Consider the following 15,672-nt stretch of genomic DNA (forward strand, 5'->3'; position numbering starts at 1 on the left):
TCCGGGTCCCGGTCCCGGTCCCGGTCCCGCCCTGCGAAGTGGCGGGGCCAGTGCCGCTCCCCAGGCCCGCTCGCCGGGCGCCCGGGCCTGTCCATTTCTGCGGGCCGAGCTTACAGATACCGTGTGAGAAAAACGTGGGTTGGTGCAGTCGTCTGTCTCGTCATAGATTTTTTTGCCCTTTTAAATCAGGATGCCAGCTCTTGCTGCGTTTCAGGCTGATCGATACCATGCTAGTGAGGTGGAGGCGGGGTTTGTAGACAGTGGAAGATGGAGCCTGATGATTTCAAAGTGGGATATTTTTGTGTTTGCAAATTGATTCCCGAGTTGAAAACAGGTGGAATAGCTGTACAGTCATGGTCTTGCATCCAAAAACATCATCTTTTGAGGAGAAGAGCTAGGTGTAATCCCAGTTGTCTTTACGAAGTGAGCAGTACTTCCATCCGGTATAAATACATTTCTTTTTAATGGGGCATTATTAACGCCATCATATTCAAAAATCGTGTTTACAGTTAGGCTGCGAAAAACATGGCTTTAGGTATGGATCGAGGCTGATAGGAGGGCATGTGTTTGTTTTCGTATTTGTTCATGTAAAATACAAAACTGTGTGTGAAACAACAGCATGTATTCTTAATGAGATAGGTCCATTTGATTCTGTGCTTTGTTTTGCAGAAACTAAATTTGGGACAGAAATTAGGCTGAAGCTTCTCTGTAATCTCAGCATTTGTTCGTATGCATGTATATGTATATATATATAAATACACACACACACAAAGCTTGTGTACGTGAAGTGTGTCTATATATGTGTACACATTCATGTTTTGTGTACCAAAAAAGATAGTATTTTAATAAAGGTGTTCACTTATATGACCTGCCCGCAGATTTGCCCTTATGTCTGGGTACCTTTCAACCTCGAAAGAAAAGCAAGGCTTGGTAAAATAGCTAATAGTGTTAGTATTTGGTAGAAATAATTTATGGAACACTCTAAGTGCAAGCACTGCTTTACAAACACAAAGAGGCATTTCACCACCTGAAAAAAAAAGTAATACAAGGAATAACAGCGCAAACACAAGAAGAGATTATGATAGGTGATGAGGGTCTTGCCTTCCTTGGCCACTGTTTATTTTCTGGCTGTGAATTCAAGTAGACAGCCTGGCCCTGATGATGCAAACTGTCTCTTGAACCAGATAGGCAGAAATGTAATTTAAAGGTGAGTGAGTCTAAATTCTGGAAAATTAAACAAAGTCTCTTTGAAGATTCCGGGCTCTAGCTTTTACATACGCTGTGGTGATGTAGCAGTAATTCATGTAGGTTGTTCAGTATCTGTTGGGTTCGTGTTTATAGTTTGCCTCTTAATTTTGCATTGAAATTTGTAGAAATTCTCATATTAACAGCAGAATTTCACCCAACTTGCTGGTGCAAGGACCACTTTCCAGAAAGAACTTGATGCCAGTTCACTGGCCTTTTTTTCATTATTTAATGGCAATAATGAAGAGCCCACAAATACATGGTAAAACTAGCATGTTTATTTCTGAGAGTAGTCTTTTCTGTGTGTGTTCAGAATTATTTTAAAACATCCTTACTTCTCTTTGGTAAAGTATAACAGTATTCTATTCCAGTTTAAGGCATGAAAGATTGTGATGGGAGTTGAATGAGTTTAAGCAATTCAGATGGTTTTGTGCAGTATTTTTTAGAGTTTATCTAAAAAGTCCTTTCACAGTTTTCATGTAGAGTAGCTAAACTAGCTACAGTGAGTCAAAATCTAAGGAAAAAGTCCATGACTGTGATTACTGTTCTTCTGTTAATATCCTCTGCCATTTTACCCGCTTTTTTGGTTTTTTCCTATGTTAAAGGTGAGTTTCTAAGCACAGTATTGTGTGCAAAAGGTGAATGTGTTTAGAGGAAAAAGACTGACTGAACAAGGAGAAACAGGAAACATTTTTGATATGTAAAGGTGCAAAATGACCCAGGTGGACAAGCTGAACACTGATGAAAGTAATATTGGGTGTTGTGACAACTACAGACTCTTAAAAGTATGGAATTACAAGATACATTTTTACCCTTCAAGAGAGTCTGTTTAATCTATTTGTGGCAATTACAAAGGCAGAAAAATATGTTGTTTTGAAAGTCACTCTACAGCCAAAGCACTTCAAATGTGAGTTGAATCTATTCATGTTTTTATTTTATTTCTGCTTTGTTTGTTTGCCTTTCAGTGCCTAAGTGAACAAACTCAACTGCAACATTTGCAGCTTCTTCCTAAGGGAAACCTTAAGTCTGTGTGTTCGAGTATATATGAGAGTTATAGAGTTAACATGGAGTTACCAGCTGTTTTTTTTCTGTCAAAGTAGGCTCAAACATCATATAAATGAGAATTAGGCAAGGCAATCAGATCTTTTTGTGCAGCATGTTCTTTTATTGCAGTTGTACTTTTCAAAAAAGTAGTAAAGTTCTTAATGTGTGGCAAAAAAACCCCCACAAATTAAGCTTGACTAATACCTTTAAATTCCTAAGAAACTGTAAAAAAAGCCCCAACTGGCTGTAATGTTCGCATGGAGTTTTGCATAATTTGAATGAAAATTGTGAGTTCAGTACTGATTCACTCATATTCAGATTATGAACCTTTGTTTTTCTAGAAGTATAATAGCAAGAACACCAGCTTAAAAAAAACCAAAAAACCAGACACAACCAAACTAAGACAAAACAAAACAAAACCAACTTTTGTTTTATCTTCTTGTTCAACCTAAACAACAAGAATTGAAAAAATGTTTACCAAAATCTATTTGACCTAGGTCATTCATCCTTTGGTACAAGTAATAAGGACACAATTCAAATCTGTGTTTTTTACAAAATTAGATTCAAAATGCAAACAAACCTATGCCAAAGATAAACAAAATCTAAGAAGCAGCACTTCAACTCTGTAGTGACTAGTTCTATTTGAGTTTATTAAATTCAGAACTAGTCTTTTACTATCCTAACACAGTAAGACTTTTTGTAAAGCATTTTGATTAAATGCTTTGGGATGCTTGAGAGAGGCCAGTACTAGGGTAGAAATGTTACTACTTTAAAGACAATACAGAGACAGTATTTAGTAAGGTAAAATTAGATTTGGAAGAGAAATTAGTCTTGTACTTCTTATGTTTGTTTATTAAAAATTTAAATATAGTCACCCTTGGTTGAATTTAAAATTCTGTTTTGCTCCCCTCTTAGGAGAACTATGAACGAATGAAGGCACTGGTAACTGAGCTACAAGAACAAGCAGAAAAAATCAGGTTAGGTAAGGATGAAAGTCCAGATTTTAGAATAATAACCTGGTGCTTGGGCTTGTTGAACCTGAAAGAGTTGGCCTTGCCCATTGATCCAGCCTGTCCAGATCCCTCTGCAGAGCCTTCCTGCCCTGCAGCAGGTCAACACTCCCATCCAGCCTGGTGTCATCTGGGAAATTACTGAGGATTCACTCAATCCTCTGTCCACATTGTTGTTAAACTTATTAAACAGGACTGGACCCCAAACCAAGCCCCAGGGAACCCCACTAGTTACATGAGCTGGATGTAATTCCCGCCACCTCCAGTCTCTGGCCCAGCCAGAGACAGGGCCCAGCTGACCAGACAGGGCCTTTTACCCAGCCAAAAGTGCACCAGTCCAAGCCATGAACAGCCAGTTTCTCCAGGAGGAAGCTGTGGGAAATGGTGTCAAAGGCTTTGCCAAATTCACAGAGACAATCATCCACTAAGCAGGTCATATAGAAGGAGATCAGGCTGATCAACCAAGACCTGCCTTCCCTAAACCTTTGCTGGCTGGGCCTGATCCCCTGGTTGTCCTGTATGTGCTGCATAATGGCCCTCAACGTGATCTGCTCCATGTCCTCCCCTGGCACCACTGTCAGACTGACAGGCCTGCAGTTCCCTGGATTGTCTCTCCAGCCCTTCCTGGAGACAGTGTCTAGACTAACTTCTGGTCATCAGGGACCTCCCTCTTCAGTCATGCCTGCTGCTAAATATTGTAAAGTGCCTCTGTGAGCTCTTCCACCAGCTCCCTCAGTGGATCACATCTGCCCCCATAAACTTGCCTTGGGTGGATCACATCTGCCCCCATAAACTTGTGTGTGTATAAGTAGTGTCGCAGGTCACTAACCAGGTCCCCTTGGATTAAGGGAGCTTCAGTTTGCTCCCTGTCCCTGTCTTCCAACTCCGTGGGCTGACATCCAGTTAAAGACTGAATCAAAGCAGGTATTAAGTACCTCTGCCCTTTCTTCATCCTCTGTCGCTATAATTCTCCACGCATCCAATAAAGGATGGGGATTCTCCATTGTCCTCCTTTTATTGGTTGATCTTTTCCAAGTTCCTAGCTGTAGTTGAACTGGCAAGGAGAAAGCAGGTTGGTAGTAGTTTAAAAGATCAAAATCTGTGTTTCTTCTTTTTGACTTGTAAGGCTGCCTGAATGAATTGCAGCTGACTATAATTAATGGAAACAATAAAATGAAAACATTTAATAAATGCCTAATTATGCTGCTAGAGGCTGAGCATGTAGCTTTAATTGTGCCCTATCATTATACTGGTTTTGTCATTTTATGCACTGTTTCTTATATAATTTTCTTTCTTTTACAACTTTGGAATGGGGCACAGTTAAGATTTTGTGCTCAATGCTTTTTCTTTCTTGCTGTGAAACAGGGATCCAGGGTTTCCTGAGATGTTAAAATCCATGGGCTGCCTCTGTCTTTTATGGGTGTAGAGACTGTTCAGCAGTTTATGAACTAATGATGTGTGCCTCATAAACTAATGGTTATGGCTTCTTCCTTGCTGCTTGTTTGCCTGTTACAATGACAGGACAAGACCATAGTGTTCATCTTTCCTTCATCTGAGCAACCTCTACCAGAATGTTAATACACAGTTTTGAGTGACATTGATTGAAATTGCTTTACATATCATTTAAGTATATAAGAAAAATTAGGTACCTATGTTGAATACTTCTGAAGGATATGTGCAGCATCTTTAGATTTCACTGTAAAAGCTGTCAGAGGATGAGTTCTTGTTTGAGGTCTTTGCAATGAATGCTTCATTTGTTAGCTGTTATTCAGTGTGTAGGGTTTTCCTGAACCCATATCCCACTCTACTGAGTAATCCTCAGCTGTGCAACAGGAAGTGGTCCCTGCCCCTTTACCACAGGTGGTTTTCTGACAGGAAGCACAAGAAACTCATGACATACCTTTAATCTCCATGACTGGTCATAGGACATCAGCAATTACAGTGGTGTAGGCATTGTTGTCAAGGAGAAATCAAGAAGAGGTTTCAACTTAAATGTGTCCAAGTGTGTTTCATTGTTAAGGACACTACTTCTCAGAATGGAGGTTAGTGCAGGGTAGAGTGTCTTGATTTTGGAAGAGGAATGTTCAATAGAATGGCTACCAGGCCTGGGAAGCAAGCACGTGTGATGCGCAGAGGTGACAAAAGTCTCAGGATGGAAATTATTTTTGCAGCATCACACAGTGTAAATGGAAGACTTCAGAGGTCAGAGATAGTGTAGTTATGATGTAGTGAGATGTTGAGAACATGGATGAGAGTAGTATCTCTGTGGGTGCATATGAGAGGTTGTTTTTTAAGAAACTTATACAGAAAGAATTTACGAGATTTAGGCTTAGGCTGGATATATAGATCTAATGAACTGGCTGAACTGAAAATAAATTGTGGGCTTTCTGGCATGCTTGACAGGTAGGAAATTATGTGTGTAGTGATCAAGGAAGGAGGTGGGGAAAGGACTTCAAGGGAGGCTTAGAAACTCTGTTTCAGTTATGTCTAGCTGACAGAGAAATCCTGGAGTCTCAGGAGAAATGTTAGCAAAACATAACATCTTTATTTTGGACAGGGAGACAATTTTAGAGTGATGAGGTGGATCAGTGATCTGTCTACGCTGAGACACAATGTTTGTATAAGTTGTTGTTACAAAGAGGCTGAGGTGTGTCAACAAATCTTGAAGTATTGAATGACACAAAGCTCTAGAGAGCAAAAGATTTAGGGTGACCTCTAGTGAAGGGTTGAAATGAAACAAATATAAACTTGATATTAAATGCTGTATGTCTGAATTCTGCTTACAGTTTTGGCATGTTCTAAGGAAATTAATCTAGATGGTGCTGGGTCATTCAAGATTGCATTCAGTGTAGCTATTATGAATGAGTTCTAGGGATTAGTATTTTCTGTAGTTCTATTGATGCACTTTCTACATATTTATGTTTTCTGCCCTTGTGTTTATTGCTAAGCAGTGGGGGAAAGTTTCAGACAACTATATTTATTAAAATCTTTGCCTCAAGACTAACTGTAAAAAATGAGGTGGAAATAAAATAGGTTCTAAAAAACAAGCCTTTTAATCAATGCCTTAAATCTGTTTGAAGTATAAACTATTATTTATTATTAAGGTTCATACTTCAAAAACTGGGAACTCATCAGCATTTCCATTCGAAGTTTTAATATAACTGACGATTTATCTTATCTACGTCCATAGAAAATGTGACAATTTACTGTTCTATCACAGGAGGTGGAGAAAAAGCTCGTAAGCTTCATACATCAAGAGGAAAGCTGTTACCTAGAGAAAGAATTGACAAGCTTATTGATCCTGGGTAAGTACTTCCTTTTTCTTTTCTTAAACGTTTCAGGTTGTCTCTTGCAGGTAAATATTGCAACAGGCTTCTTTCCTCTTTAGCTTCCATAAACAGTAACATGATAAACACTAAATAACATTATTGAAATTTTACAGAAATGTTCTTTGAAATACTGATCTCCTTTAAAAAAATCTTTTAAAATTTACCCTTTTAAGTAAGATTCAATGGCAGATTGAACTAGTAATATTTTACAGTTTTATTTCATTTGTCATTATTCAGATCTCCATTTTTGGAGTTCTCCCAGTTTGCTGGTTACCAGTTGTATGGTAATGAAGAAGTACCTGCAGGAGGCATTATCACAGGCATTGGACGAGTATCTGGGTGAGAGATTCCAGTCATCTACATTACTTGTGATATGAAAAGGAAGAAGGTATAATTTTATTCAGTTTCCAGTATTAGGCTGTTAGTGTTTTTAATATTTTACTTCAGACACTCAAAAAATCAACAAAATCAGTATCTAATTTGTTTGGCCATAGCTAAAAGAGAGTGAGGTATTTTATTTGTTTTTTGTTTGTTGGGGATTTTTAGTTAGTGTATACTAACTAAACTAAACATACCACGGAGTTTCAGGTGTGCAATGAAGGAGAGAGATTAGTGCATTTGGAAAGCTGCTTTAAAAATGTAGGGTGGTATTTTAGCCTAAAAATTAGTTTTGCTTACTCAAAGTACCTCCAAGACTGTTCTTCAAGTTAATTATGATGCTATGCAGGATTATTTTACTCCCTAAAATAATGGAACAGGACATTATAGTGCTGAGGCTGCTGTTACAATGTGCCCTTAAGTGAATGCAGGTGAGAAGAGCTCTCTTAGAGCATCAAGGCTTCAAGAGTCCTTGACGTGTTGCATTTCTTAACTGACATACATACTTACTCATTAGAAATACTTTTCTCTCTCATAAACTTTTTTTATTTTTAGGATGGAATGCTTGATAGTTGCTAATGATGCAACTGTCAAAGGTGGTACCTATTATCCCATCACTGTTAAAAAACATTTACGTGCTCAAGAAATTGCAATGCAAAATCATCTCCCTTGCCTTTATTTGGGTAAGTCCCATTGCAGAAATAACCAAAGTCCAGTGTTAAGGGCAGCTGATGTGTCTGCAGATCTGAGTAACCAGCAGTGTGTTTAAAGCACACCTAGTCAAATATATTTTCATCCATACTGTATTATCTCTACAGAGGATTGGCACATCTAACAGGAGGGTGTGTACACTCCTGCTGTAGGGCTGGGTTCATAAAATAAAGATGCAACTGTTAACACTGTATCACTTCTTTCTGTCATGGATAAGCAACATTTCCTGTAGACTCATCCAGTCAATTCAAATTACATCCTCCACCAGAATGTGCTTTTTTTTAACCTGTATCTGTATGAGAAAACATCCCAAGGAAATAAAAATAGTAAGAGTGACAAAATTGTCAAAAATATTTTGGATGAATAAATTTTTAGGATTTGGGATGAATTTTTTTGAAGCAGAAATTTAATTGTATTTTATTTTACATTTTGAGTTTAGTCTATTAGATCCGTATTTAGCCAGACCTTCGTGTAAGTTTTACTTACATATGCTTTTATTATAAAAGCTGAACAGAGTGACAGGATCTGTAATGTATTACTGGTAGTGTTTTCTTATATGGTTTTATACAAATACAAGAGGTTTCTGTCAATGTCTTCCTTTCAGCTTGAATTTCCAGTTTAATGACTTCTAAACCTATTAGCCAGTTTCAGTCAGCTTTGACAGAGAGTTGTAAGAAAGTGTGTATTCCTGTGGGTTTTGTGTATGTGAGCATCAGAGGAGAAAGACCTTCTACTCTGTTTTTAAAAATAGGGCAGGTTATTCCTTGTCTGTTCAGCTTAGTTTAGCAACTTAAATATCAGCTGTTTGCCAGTTTGGATGCTTGCACTAGTTAAATAGTCAACATAAGTACAGGTTCTGGCCAGCCCAAGTGTTTGAAGTTTCTTGCCCTGTTGTGATAAGTCAAACATGTGAATAAGACCACTAGAAGGATTAGGAGAAGTATGAACTTGAAACTGTTGGTGAGATGGATACAGGGACAGTGTGGGTGTAGATTTTGTAGGATTGCTGTAGAAAGAGTCCTGAAGGGAAGGGGAGGACTAAATTTGATTTTAGTTTTTTAAAAAAGCAGAAGAAACTTAGCTTTGCTGTTTGCAAAACAGCTCTTAGCATTTTTTTCATCTGAGTTATCAGCAAATTCTGTCTGTTCAGAGAAGTCTTTTTTAGTGAGTATCGGTGAGCAACTGTGGGTGATTCTACTCTTTTAAGATCTGATGGAATGAGGAACTGTGGGACACAACTATGCCTTTGAACGAAAAGTTTAGGGGTTTTATTCCATCTTTGAGAGGTATAGCCCTTGAATGTACAATGTCATTCCTATTCCGTGAGTTACTTTAGCCTTGCAGTTTCTGTACCTGGACTTATTCCAGTTGATTTGAGCAATGTGATAAGAGGGCCTGTGTAATTTTCATGTTGTTTGAACTGCCTTTTCCACCAGTGATAACAGTTGCCTAGGTGCTAATTCTCATGCGGACACCTAGTGCCATTTGTCACTGAGTCAGTCACTGGTGTGGACATTTTGTTTTGGATGCAGTCATGTAGGATGAGAGTATGCATACAGACTGGTGGTTGTACATAAAAATTAATTACCAGGAGCCAGAGTTCTCAGAGATGCTTTATCTCCCTGTGCATTTCTTCATAGTCTTCTGTCCTTCTTTGGATACCTCTCATGACAGGTTGTATTTTCATTAATTGGGAGCAGAGAGATATCTGCTGTTGGAGACCTGTGAACAGGAGGGTGTATCCTGAGGCAAGGGCATGTAATAAATGAATCATCCTAAAGATAGTTTAATGTCTTTGTTGTGAAGTTTAATCAAGCTATGAAAGAACAGAGGCAGCACCTTTTGAACTCAGTGGTGATTAGCTCTGCCTTTTTCTGGAGCTTGTGACAGAATTGCAATAGAGTAGTTGAGTTAAAATTGTACATTAAAAGTGTTCTTAGTTTGCAGCAAGATGAGTTTAAAAGTTTGTTTAAGGAGGTATGGTTGCATCTTCAAGCATGTCTGAATTTATTAACCATGAAAATTATTGGGATGGATGTTATTTTGGAGATGGGTGTTTACTGTTTTTCTTCTTTTTTCTTCCAAAAAGAATGTGCTATTATACCTACATTTATGGAAATATATACAGTATTAGTGATAGTAACTGCCGTATAGTTTAGGTAACATGCAGATACTTTACCAACAAGCATGCAACGCTGTTCAAAACATGCTAATATAATTTGATTTATTCTAGTTGATTCAGGAGGAGCAAATTTACCTCGGCAAGCAGAAGTATTTCCAGATCGAGATCATTTTGGCCGTATTTTCTATAATCAAGCAGTCATGTCCTCACAAGGAATTCCACAGGTAATTTGCTTTTATCTAAGAATTAATGTACTAAATAGTTTTTATGCCTGTTGCCATTACCTCTTTTCAAGGATTGTGCCCATGTTTTGTTTCTGATTGCATTGTGTTGTGCTAACCTGACGGCCCAGTCTGGGGCTTGGAAGTGCTGTAAACACAGTAACTGTCCACAAAAATTCATTATAGTTTTGAAGAAACTGTCTACTTTCTTAGTTTTAGTGTTAATGATTTGACCTACCTGCTCCTGTCTGGGAGCAGGACAGAAATGGGCTTGGGAACATGGTGTGTGGGGCCATTTGAGAAAGCACTAGAAAATCTCTTGGAACAGTTCTGCATCAGCACTGCAAAGGTGAGGACCCCCTTGAGGATGGCTAATAAATGAGACATATTTTCCACTAACAGGGGTATGTGTATATATATAAATCCATTTTATACCCTGATATGATTTATCTGAAACGGCCCTAATAATAAGGTTATTTTCTAATGCATTTATGATGCACGGAATTACTGTTAGTCACAGTTCCTGGATTTAGAAGTGCTTTTGTGTCATGGTTCACTCGGTAATACATAGGGATCCATTTTTTGATGGAGGTGGTGTGCTAGGGAAGCAAAACTACATGTTTTGCTGAATCTATTATTCATGAAGAATGTAAAATATTTGAGGATTGCTGATGGGCAGCTATGGCTGCAGTGACAGTGAAGGGCAGCATGTACGGTCCCAATGGAGTTGAGAAAGACAGGTAACAGAATAAAGACTCAAAGGGAATTGTTAGCAGGCACCTGTGAGAAGCTGCCTGGGAGGGTGGAAAAATCCATAATCTTTGAAGATAACCTACTGCAAATAAAGGAACACTACAGAAGAGCAAACAACTGGGTAATTCACAGCCTGCAGAATTGGTGTCTACTCAGTCACTCCCTACCTCTTTATATGGTTTTGTAGCCCTCTCTTATACTGGCCTTATACTCCCTTTTGCAGACCAAAAAATTCAAGCTTTCTTAGCTGTTCTTCCTGCAGTGTTCCACACCTTTGATGGTCCTAGTTCATCTTCTTTTCCCGATCTTACTGTATCTTTTTAAGCGTGAAGGAGACAGACTACACCAAAAGTCCTTAGAACAAGTCAAAAAAGCAAATTGTATGGAACTTCTTAGAACTACCAGTTCTGAACTACCAGTTCTCAGAACCAGTCTTTTTTTTTTCTTTGACCAGAAGGGAGAGCAGACAGCTTCCTCATTTAGCACTGAGGCACAGCAAAATTCATTTGAACTGAAGAACTCTTTCTTGTTTACCAGGGGAAAGTATATACAACCTTCCAAGAAAACAATAAATCAATAGAAGAAATGAAGACATTGTTTGAAACCTGCATTCTTTATGGGCATCTGAGAGTGGTCAGAGCAAAAAGAAGCATAAATCCAGGTTCTCTTTTAGACCTGTGATCTATACAATCCTGACAGATTAATCTATGGCTAATTACAGTAAGAGCTGAGAAATGCAGAACATTAAAAAATTATTGAACCTCTGTTTTCTATACGATGAGAACAGCAAAATCTATTCTGAGTGAGAAACAGGTCACACATACTGTGTAACTTGTGATGACAATATTTATTTTCAAGAAAAAGTTCTCTACCCCACTTAGAAACCTTGAAAAAGCTGGTCATTATCCTAGCAAAGGGCTGGGATACAGTTTAATTTGTGGGTGCCTGCAATGGGCCCTGAGGTTCTCCCAGGTTATATGTCACAGCAGATATTTCACTCCGTGTTGTCTGAGACTGGGCTGTCACACAGCCAGAGCCCATGGCAGTGCTGTGACACAAATCCCACCATAATACATTTATGCAGTGTTCTTTTTCAGAAGGAATACAACCCTTGAGAGATGATCGTTACTGGATTCTGCTGCCCTGAGGCTCAGGGGGACACGATTCCAGCCACTCACAAAAGAGACTCCACTGGGGCCTTGGGCAGGGTTGTTTTGGTTTTTTCTTCTGGGAGAAGGAGTTACTAGAAGCCAGTACTTCGAGGGTGAAGCAGATGCACCAGTCAAGGGTACTGTATTCCGTCTGACTCCTTACATGACAAATAATGGCTCCGCAGGATTTTTGAGGAAGCTGCCTGTGTTACCTTGATACCTTTTTGGCACATTTTGGAAGCAAGTAAGAGTTCAAATCTTCAACCATCTTTTACTCTTCCAAAGAATCCTGCAATCCATTGCCTCTATAAAAATCCAAGGCTGAAGATTCCAACAATGCACTAAATCTCTTTAGGAAGTATGACATAATTTACCTTCTGAGGTTCTTTCCTACAGTAGAAGTAGACCAATTGTAGTGATTAGGTAGGTCTCTAGAGAAAAGCAGTGTTTAGTTAGAACAAAAATACTTAAGAGAAAAATACAGTTTGTAATCATATAAGACTCCCTGGTAGACCTAGATTGGTCCTAGTGTTTTTGTGGAACAGCAAATGCCAAAGGAGTGATGTTTTGCTCAATTATCTTTTTTGGAGAAATTTTGGAAAACCTTATTTTTCCTAGCGACTTCAGTCATGATCTGTTTTGGGAGTAATGATTTTCAGATGTTATGTCAAAGATAGATGTGTATACCCAGCTTGCAAGGCTGAAGTTACTGATGTTGGACAGGACCTTTCTAGAAATGCTTGACCCTACAGTCATACTCTTGTTTCCAGCATATCTTGAAATGTATTTTACATACTTGTAAAGTGGCATTAAAAAGTTGAATTTGTTTTTCTTTCAATTACCATATGGTGTTGTATTAGGAGTAATTGTATTCATATACAATAAGAACTAAATATAAGAAAGATTTGTCTTTTATTAAAACACATTTCTGTTTGTTTTGACACTGATGAAAGTTAAATTTTCCACGTATGACACTGATGAATTTTTATTTGTCTTTAAATATTTATGGAAGACTGAGAAAAATGTTTTCCTTTATTTAAAAGGATGTGATAAGGGTGCATTTTGTTTGGGAGATATATCTGCTTTGTTTTATTTTGAAGAGGCACTGTTAACATTTGTAAATCTATTATTGGTCCTGTGCTAACAGATTGTGGTAGCTAGAACCATCTTCCCTGTCTGAGAACACGTTTCTTTAGAAAATGGGATTAAGAAATTATGCTGTCTCTGATGTCCACTCTGGTCAATTCTTCTGAGATGGGAGTCTGGATATTATTAGTTTGCTACCTGATGATCTATGCTGTGGCATGCTTGAAGTTCTGCTCATCAGTTCATTAGTTCTTCTGAGTTTGGCCCTCAAAGTGCTTGCTTTTTTCCCCCTCTTCTGTTTTCTAGTTGCTGATATGCTTTTAATTTCCCCCTCCAATTTTACCTGTGACTAATTTATTATTCACCCACCACAGCTTAAATTACGTTGTTGTTTTTATGGGTGTGAATCAGAAAGCTGTGATTAGCTCCTCATTAGCTGCTTCCTGAGCTGTCTCACACTCATATGCTGCATGCATGTGATGGGGGATGGATCAGTGGATATGAAATAGTATCGTGTGTATGCACTCGGGACTGTTGACTTTTATTGAACACATCAAGAATTTCTTTGCAGCAATTTAGAAAATTAAGTCAGGAGGTAGGACATTATTTGGAAATTTGACAAGTAGGTTTTATTTTTTCCAGTAGATACATATTCCAGTTTTTTATGTTGGAAAAAATTAACAACTGAGTTAAAGTTTAAATGCAGGCACATTTTCTCAGTGTGAGCATGGTGAAATTAAGAATAGGAAAAAACCACAAATCCTACAGGGAAAAATGAAATAAACTTATTTACGCCCAGTTTCTCCCATTTCTAGAGACTTAGGTTATTTCTGAATTTGCCAGGAGTTATTTATTAAATGCACAAGAGAAGTACTGCAGATTAATCATGTGACTCTGAATATATATAGTTTTAAGATCCTGAAAACTGTTTGCTGAAAAGACTGTTTGATTTGATGACAGCAGATTGACATAGTTCATGTAGTCCTTCTTTAGATATGCATAATGTAATTTAGAAGTTTTATTTTTCTATGTACTGTTTTCTTCTTCTAAATTATCATGTAACACTAATTGATGTCACCTTGGAAATATCTTGAAACAAACTTAAAATAAAATAATGTTGTTTTCCAAGTTTTTTTTTTAGTGGTGATGTGTGTGTATATGTGTGGTTGTGAAAGAAACTGTTTGCCTTTTTCATATGAGTATTCCTTTTCTTCTGCTCTGCAAGTGTCTTGAAAGGGTCTTTGAAGATGCTCCTATGAAGGAGAAATTGAGAAACTTCCCTTCCATGATTGTCTGCAGTTACAGTATTCATCATATCTGGGGTCAAGTTAGTTTCATAAATGTATCACCAGGGTATTACTGGGAGAAAATGTTCACTGGGTAGGTGTTCATCTCAGGCAAAAGGATGAAGCACAAATTATTCGTGTTGAAGCCTATAATGAGATGCTCAACACATCTCTAAAGGGCAAAATTAATTAGTTGATCCATTGAAGACCTGAAGTAGCATAATAGGAGATGGGAGAAATTTCCTTCAAAGGATGTTAACATTGATGCAATTATGCCAATAAGCAGTAATGGAAGCCCTGACTTAAGTGTAAATACCAGGAGAAACCTGTAGGTTTTAACCTTTAGTGTTCATTAGTAAAACCAAATTCCATGGTAGAATGTGTGTCTCTTGAAACATATCACATACCTAGATCATGGTACTTCATATTTGAGTTTTCCAGCAGGGTAGTCTGAAGATCGTAGTTCAACAGACTGTTGAAAATGGAAGATTTCTTATTTTTAAAAGAAATGCTAAAACGTAAAAAAAGTTTGCTCTATTAGACAGAAATAATCTTGCAGTGCTGTCCAATGACCTGTGTTTAAAATCATGTGACTACTATTTTTAAGGGTTGGACAGTTCATTAACATGTGCTTTTTGTTTTTATGATAGATAGCAGTAGTCATGGGATCCTGTACAGCAGGAGGAGCATACGTACCTGCAATGGCTGATGAAAGTATTATTGTTGGCAAGCAGGGAACAATATTCCTGGGAGGGCCACCCCTGGTAAGGATACAGAAGTTTCTAGTGACTGGCCTCTCTCCTCCCCTCCCCCCCAAATCATGCTGTGATAATTGTACACCTTAAACAATTGAGTAATTTCTTGGTGAGACTTTTCTAGACACTCTGTAGATTAGTTTGTATTTTTAAGTATATCTGAATGCTTCTATCCTAAATCAAATCTCTTCTGTTCAGTAGAGGTATATAGATATAAATCAGACTGTGTCCAGGTATTTTTATAGTACTGGTTTTAGATTGCTGTGCACATTTTAAATAATAAAAATTGTTTCTGTATTCAATTATGTACTCTCTAGGTTTGACTCAAAATTTGAAAAAATCACAGCCATGTATATTGTATCTCAAAGTCAAAATCAAAGATAAAAGAACTTCTGAAGCAGGACCAGTCTGCTGTGTTTTTATGTCAGTTTACTGCCAAAGGAGGCATGCTTACAGTGGAGTTTGTCCTAGTTCTCTCTCTCCTTCCATTCCTTCCTTCCATTCCTTCCTTCCATTCCTTCCTTCCTTCCATTCCTTCCTTCCTTCCATTCCTTCCTTCCATTCCTTCCTTCCTTCCTTCC

General features: G+C 38.0%; 1 protein-coding gene across 1 annotated transcript in view; it reads left to right on the top strand.

The window, feature by feature from the left end:
• Positions 1-15,672, top strand: part of MCCC2 (methylcrotonoyl-CoA carboxylase 2) — a 41,514-nt gene that overhangs the window by 3,719 nt on the left and 22,123 nt on the right. The window contains exons 3-9 of the mRNA XM_031060288.1: positions 40-134; positions 3,205-3,271; positions 6,520-6,604; positions 6,866-6,967; positions 7,562-7,689; positions 9,951-10,063; positions 14,987-15,100. Coding sequence (XP_030916148.1) covers positions 40-134; positions 3,205-3,271; positions 6,520-6,604; positions 6,866-6,967; positions 7,562-7,689; positions 9,951-10,063; positions 14,987-15,100 — 704 coding nt within the window. The remainder of the gene's footprint in view (positions 1-39; positions 135-3,204; positions 3,272-6,519; positions 6,605-6,865; positions 6,968-7,561; positions 7,690-9,950; positions 10,064-14,986; positions 15,101-15,672) is intronic.

This window comes from Geospiza fortis, unplaced genomic scaffold, assembly GCF_000277835.1.
Source record: "Geospiza fortis unplaced genomic scaffold, GeoFor_1.0 scaffold240, whole genome shotgun sequence".
Classification (NCBI taxonomy): domain Eukaryota; kingdom Metazoa; phylum Chordata; class Aves; order Passeriformes; family Thraupidae; genus Geospiza; species Geospiza fortis.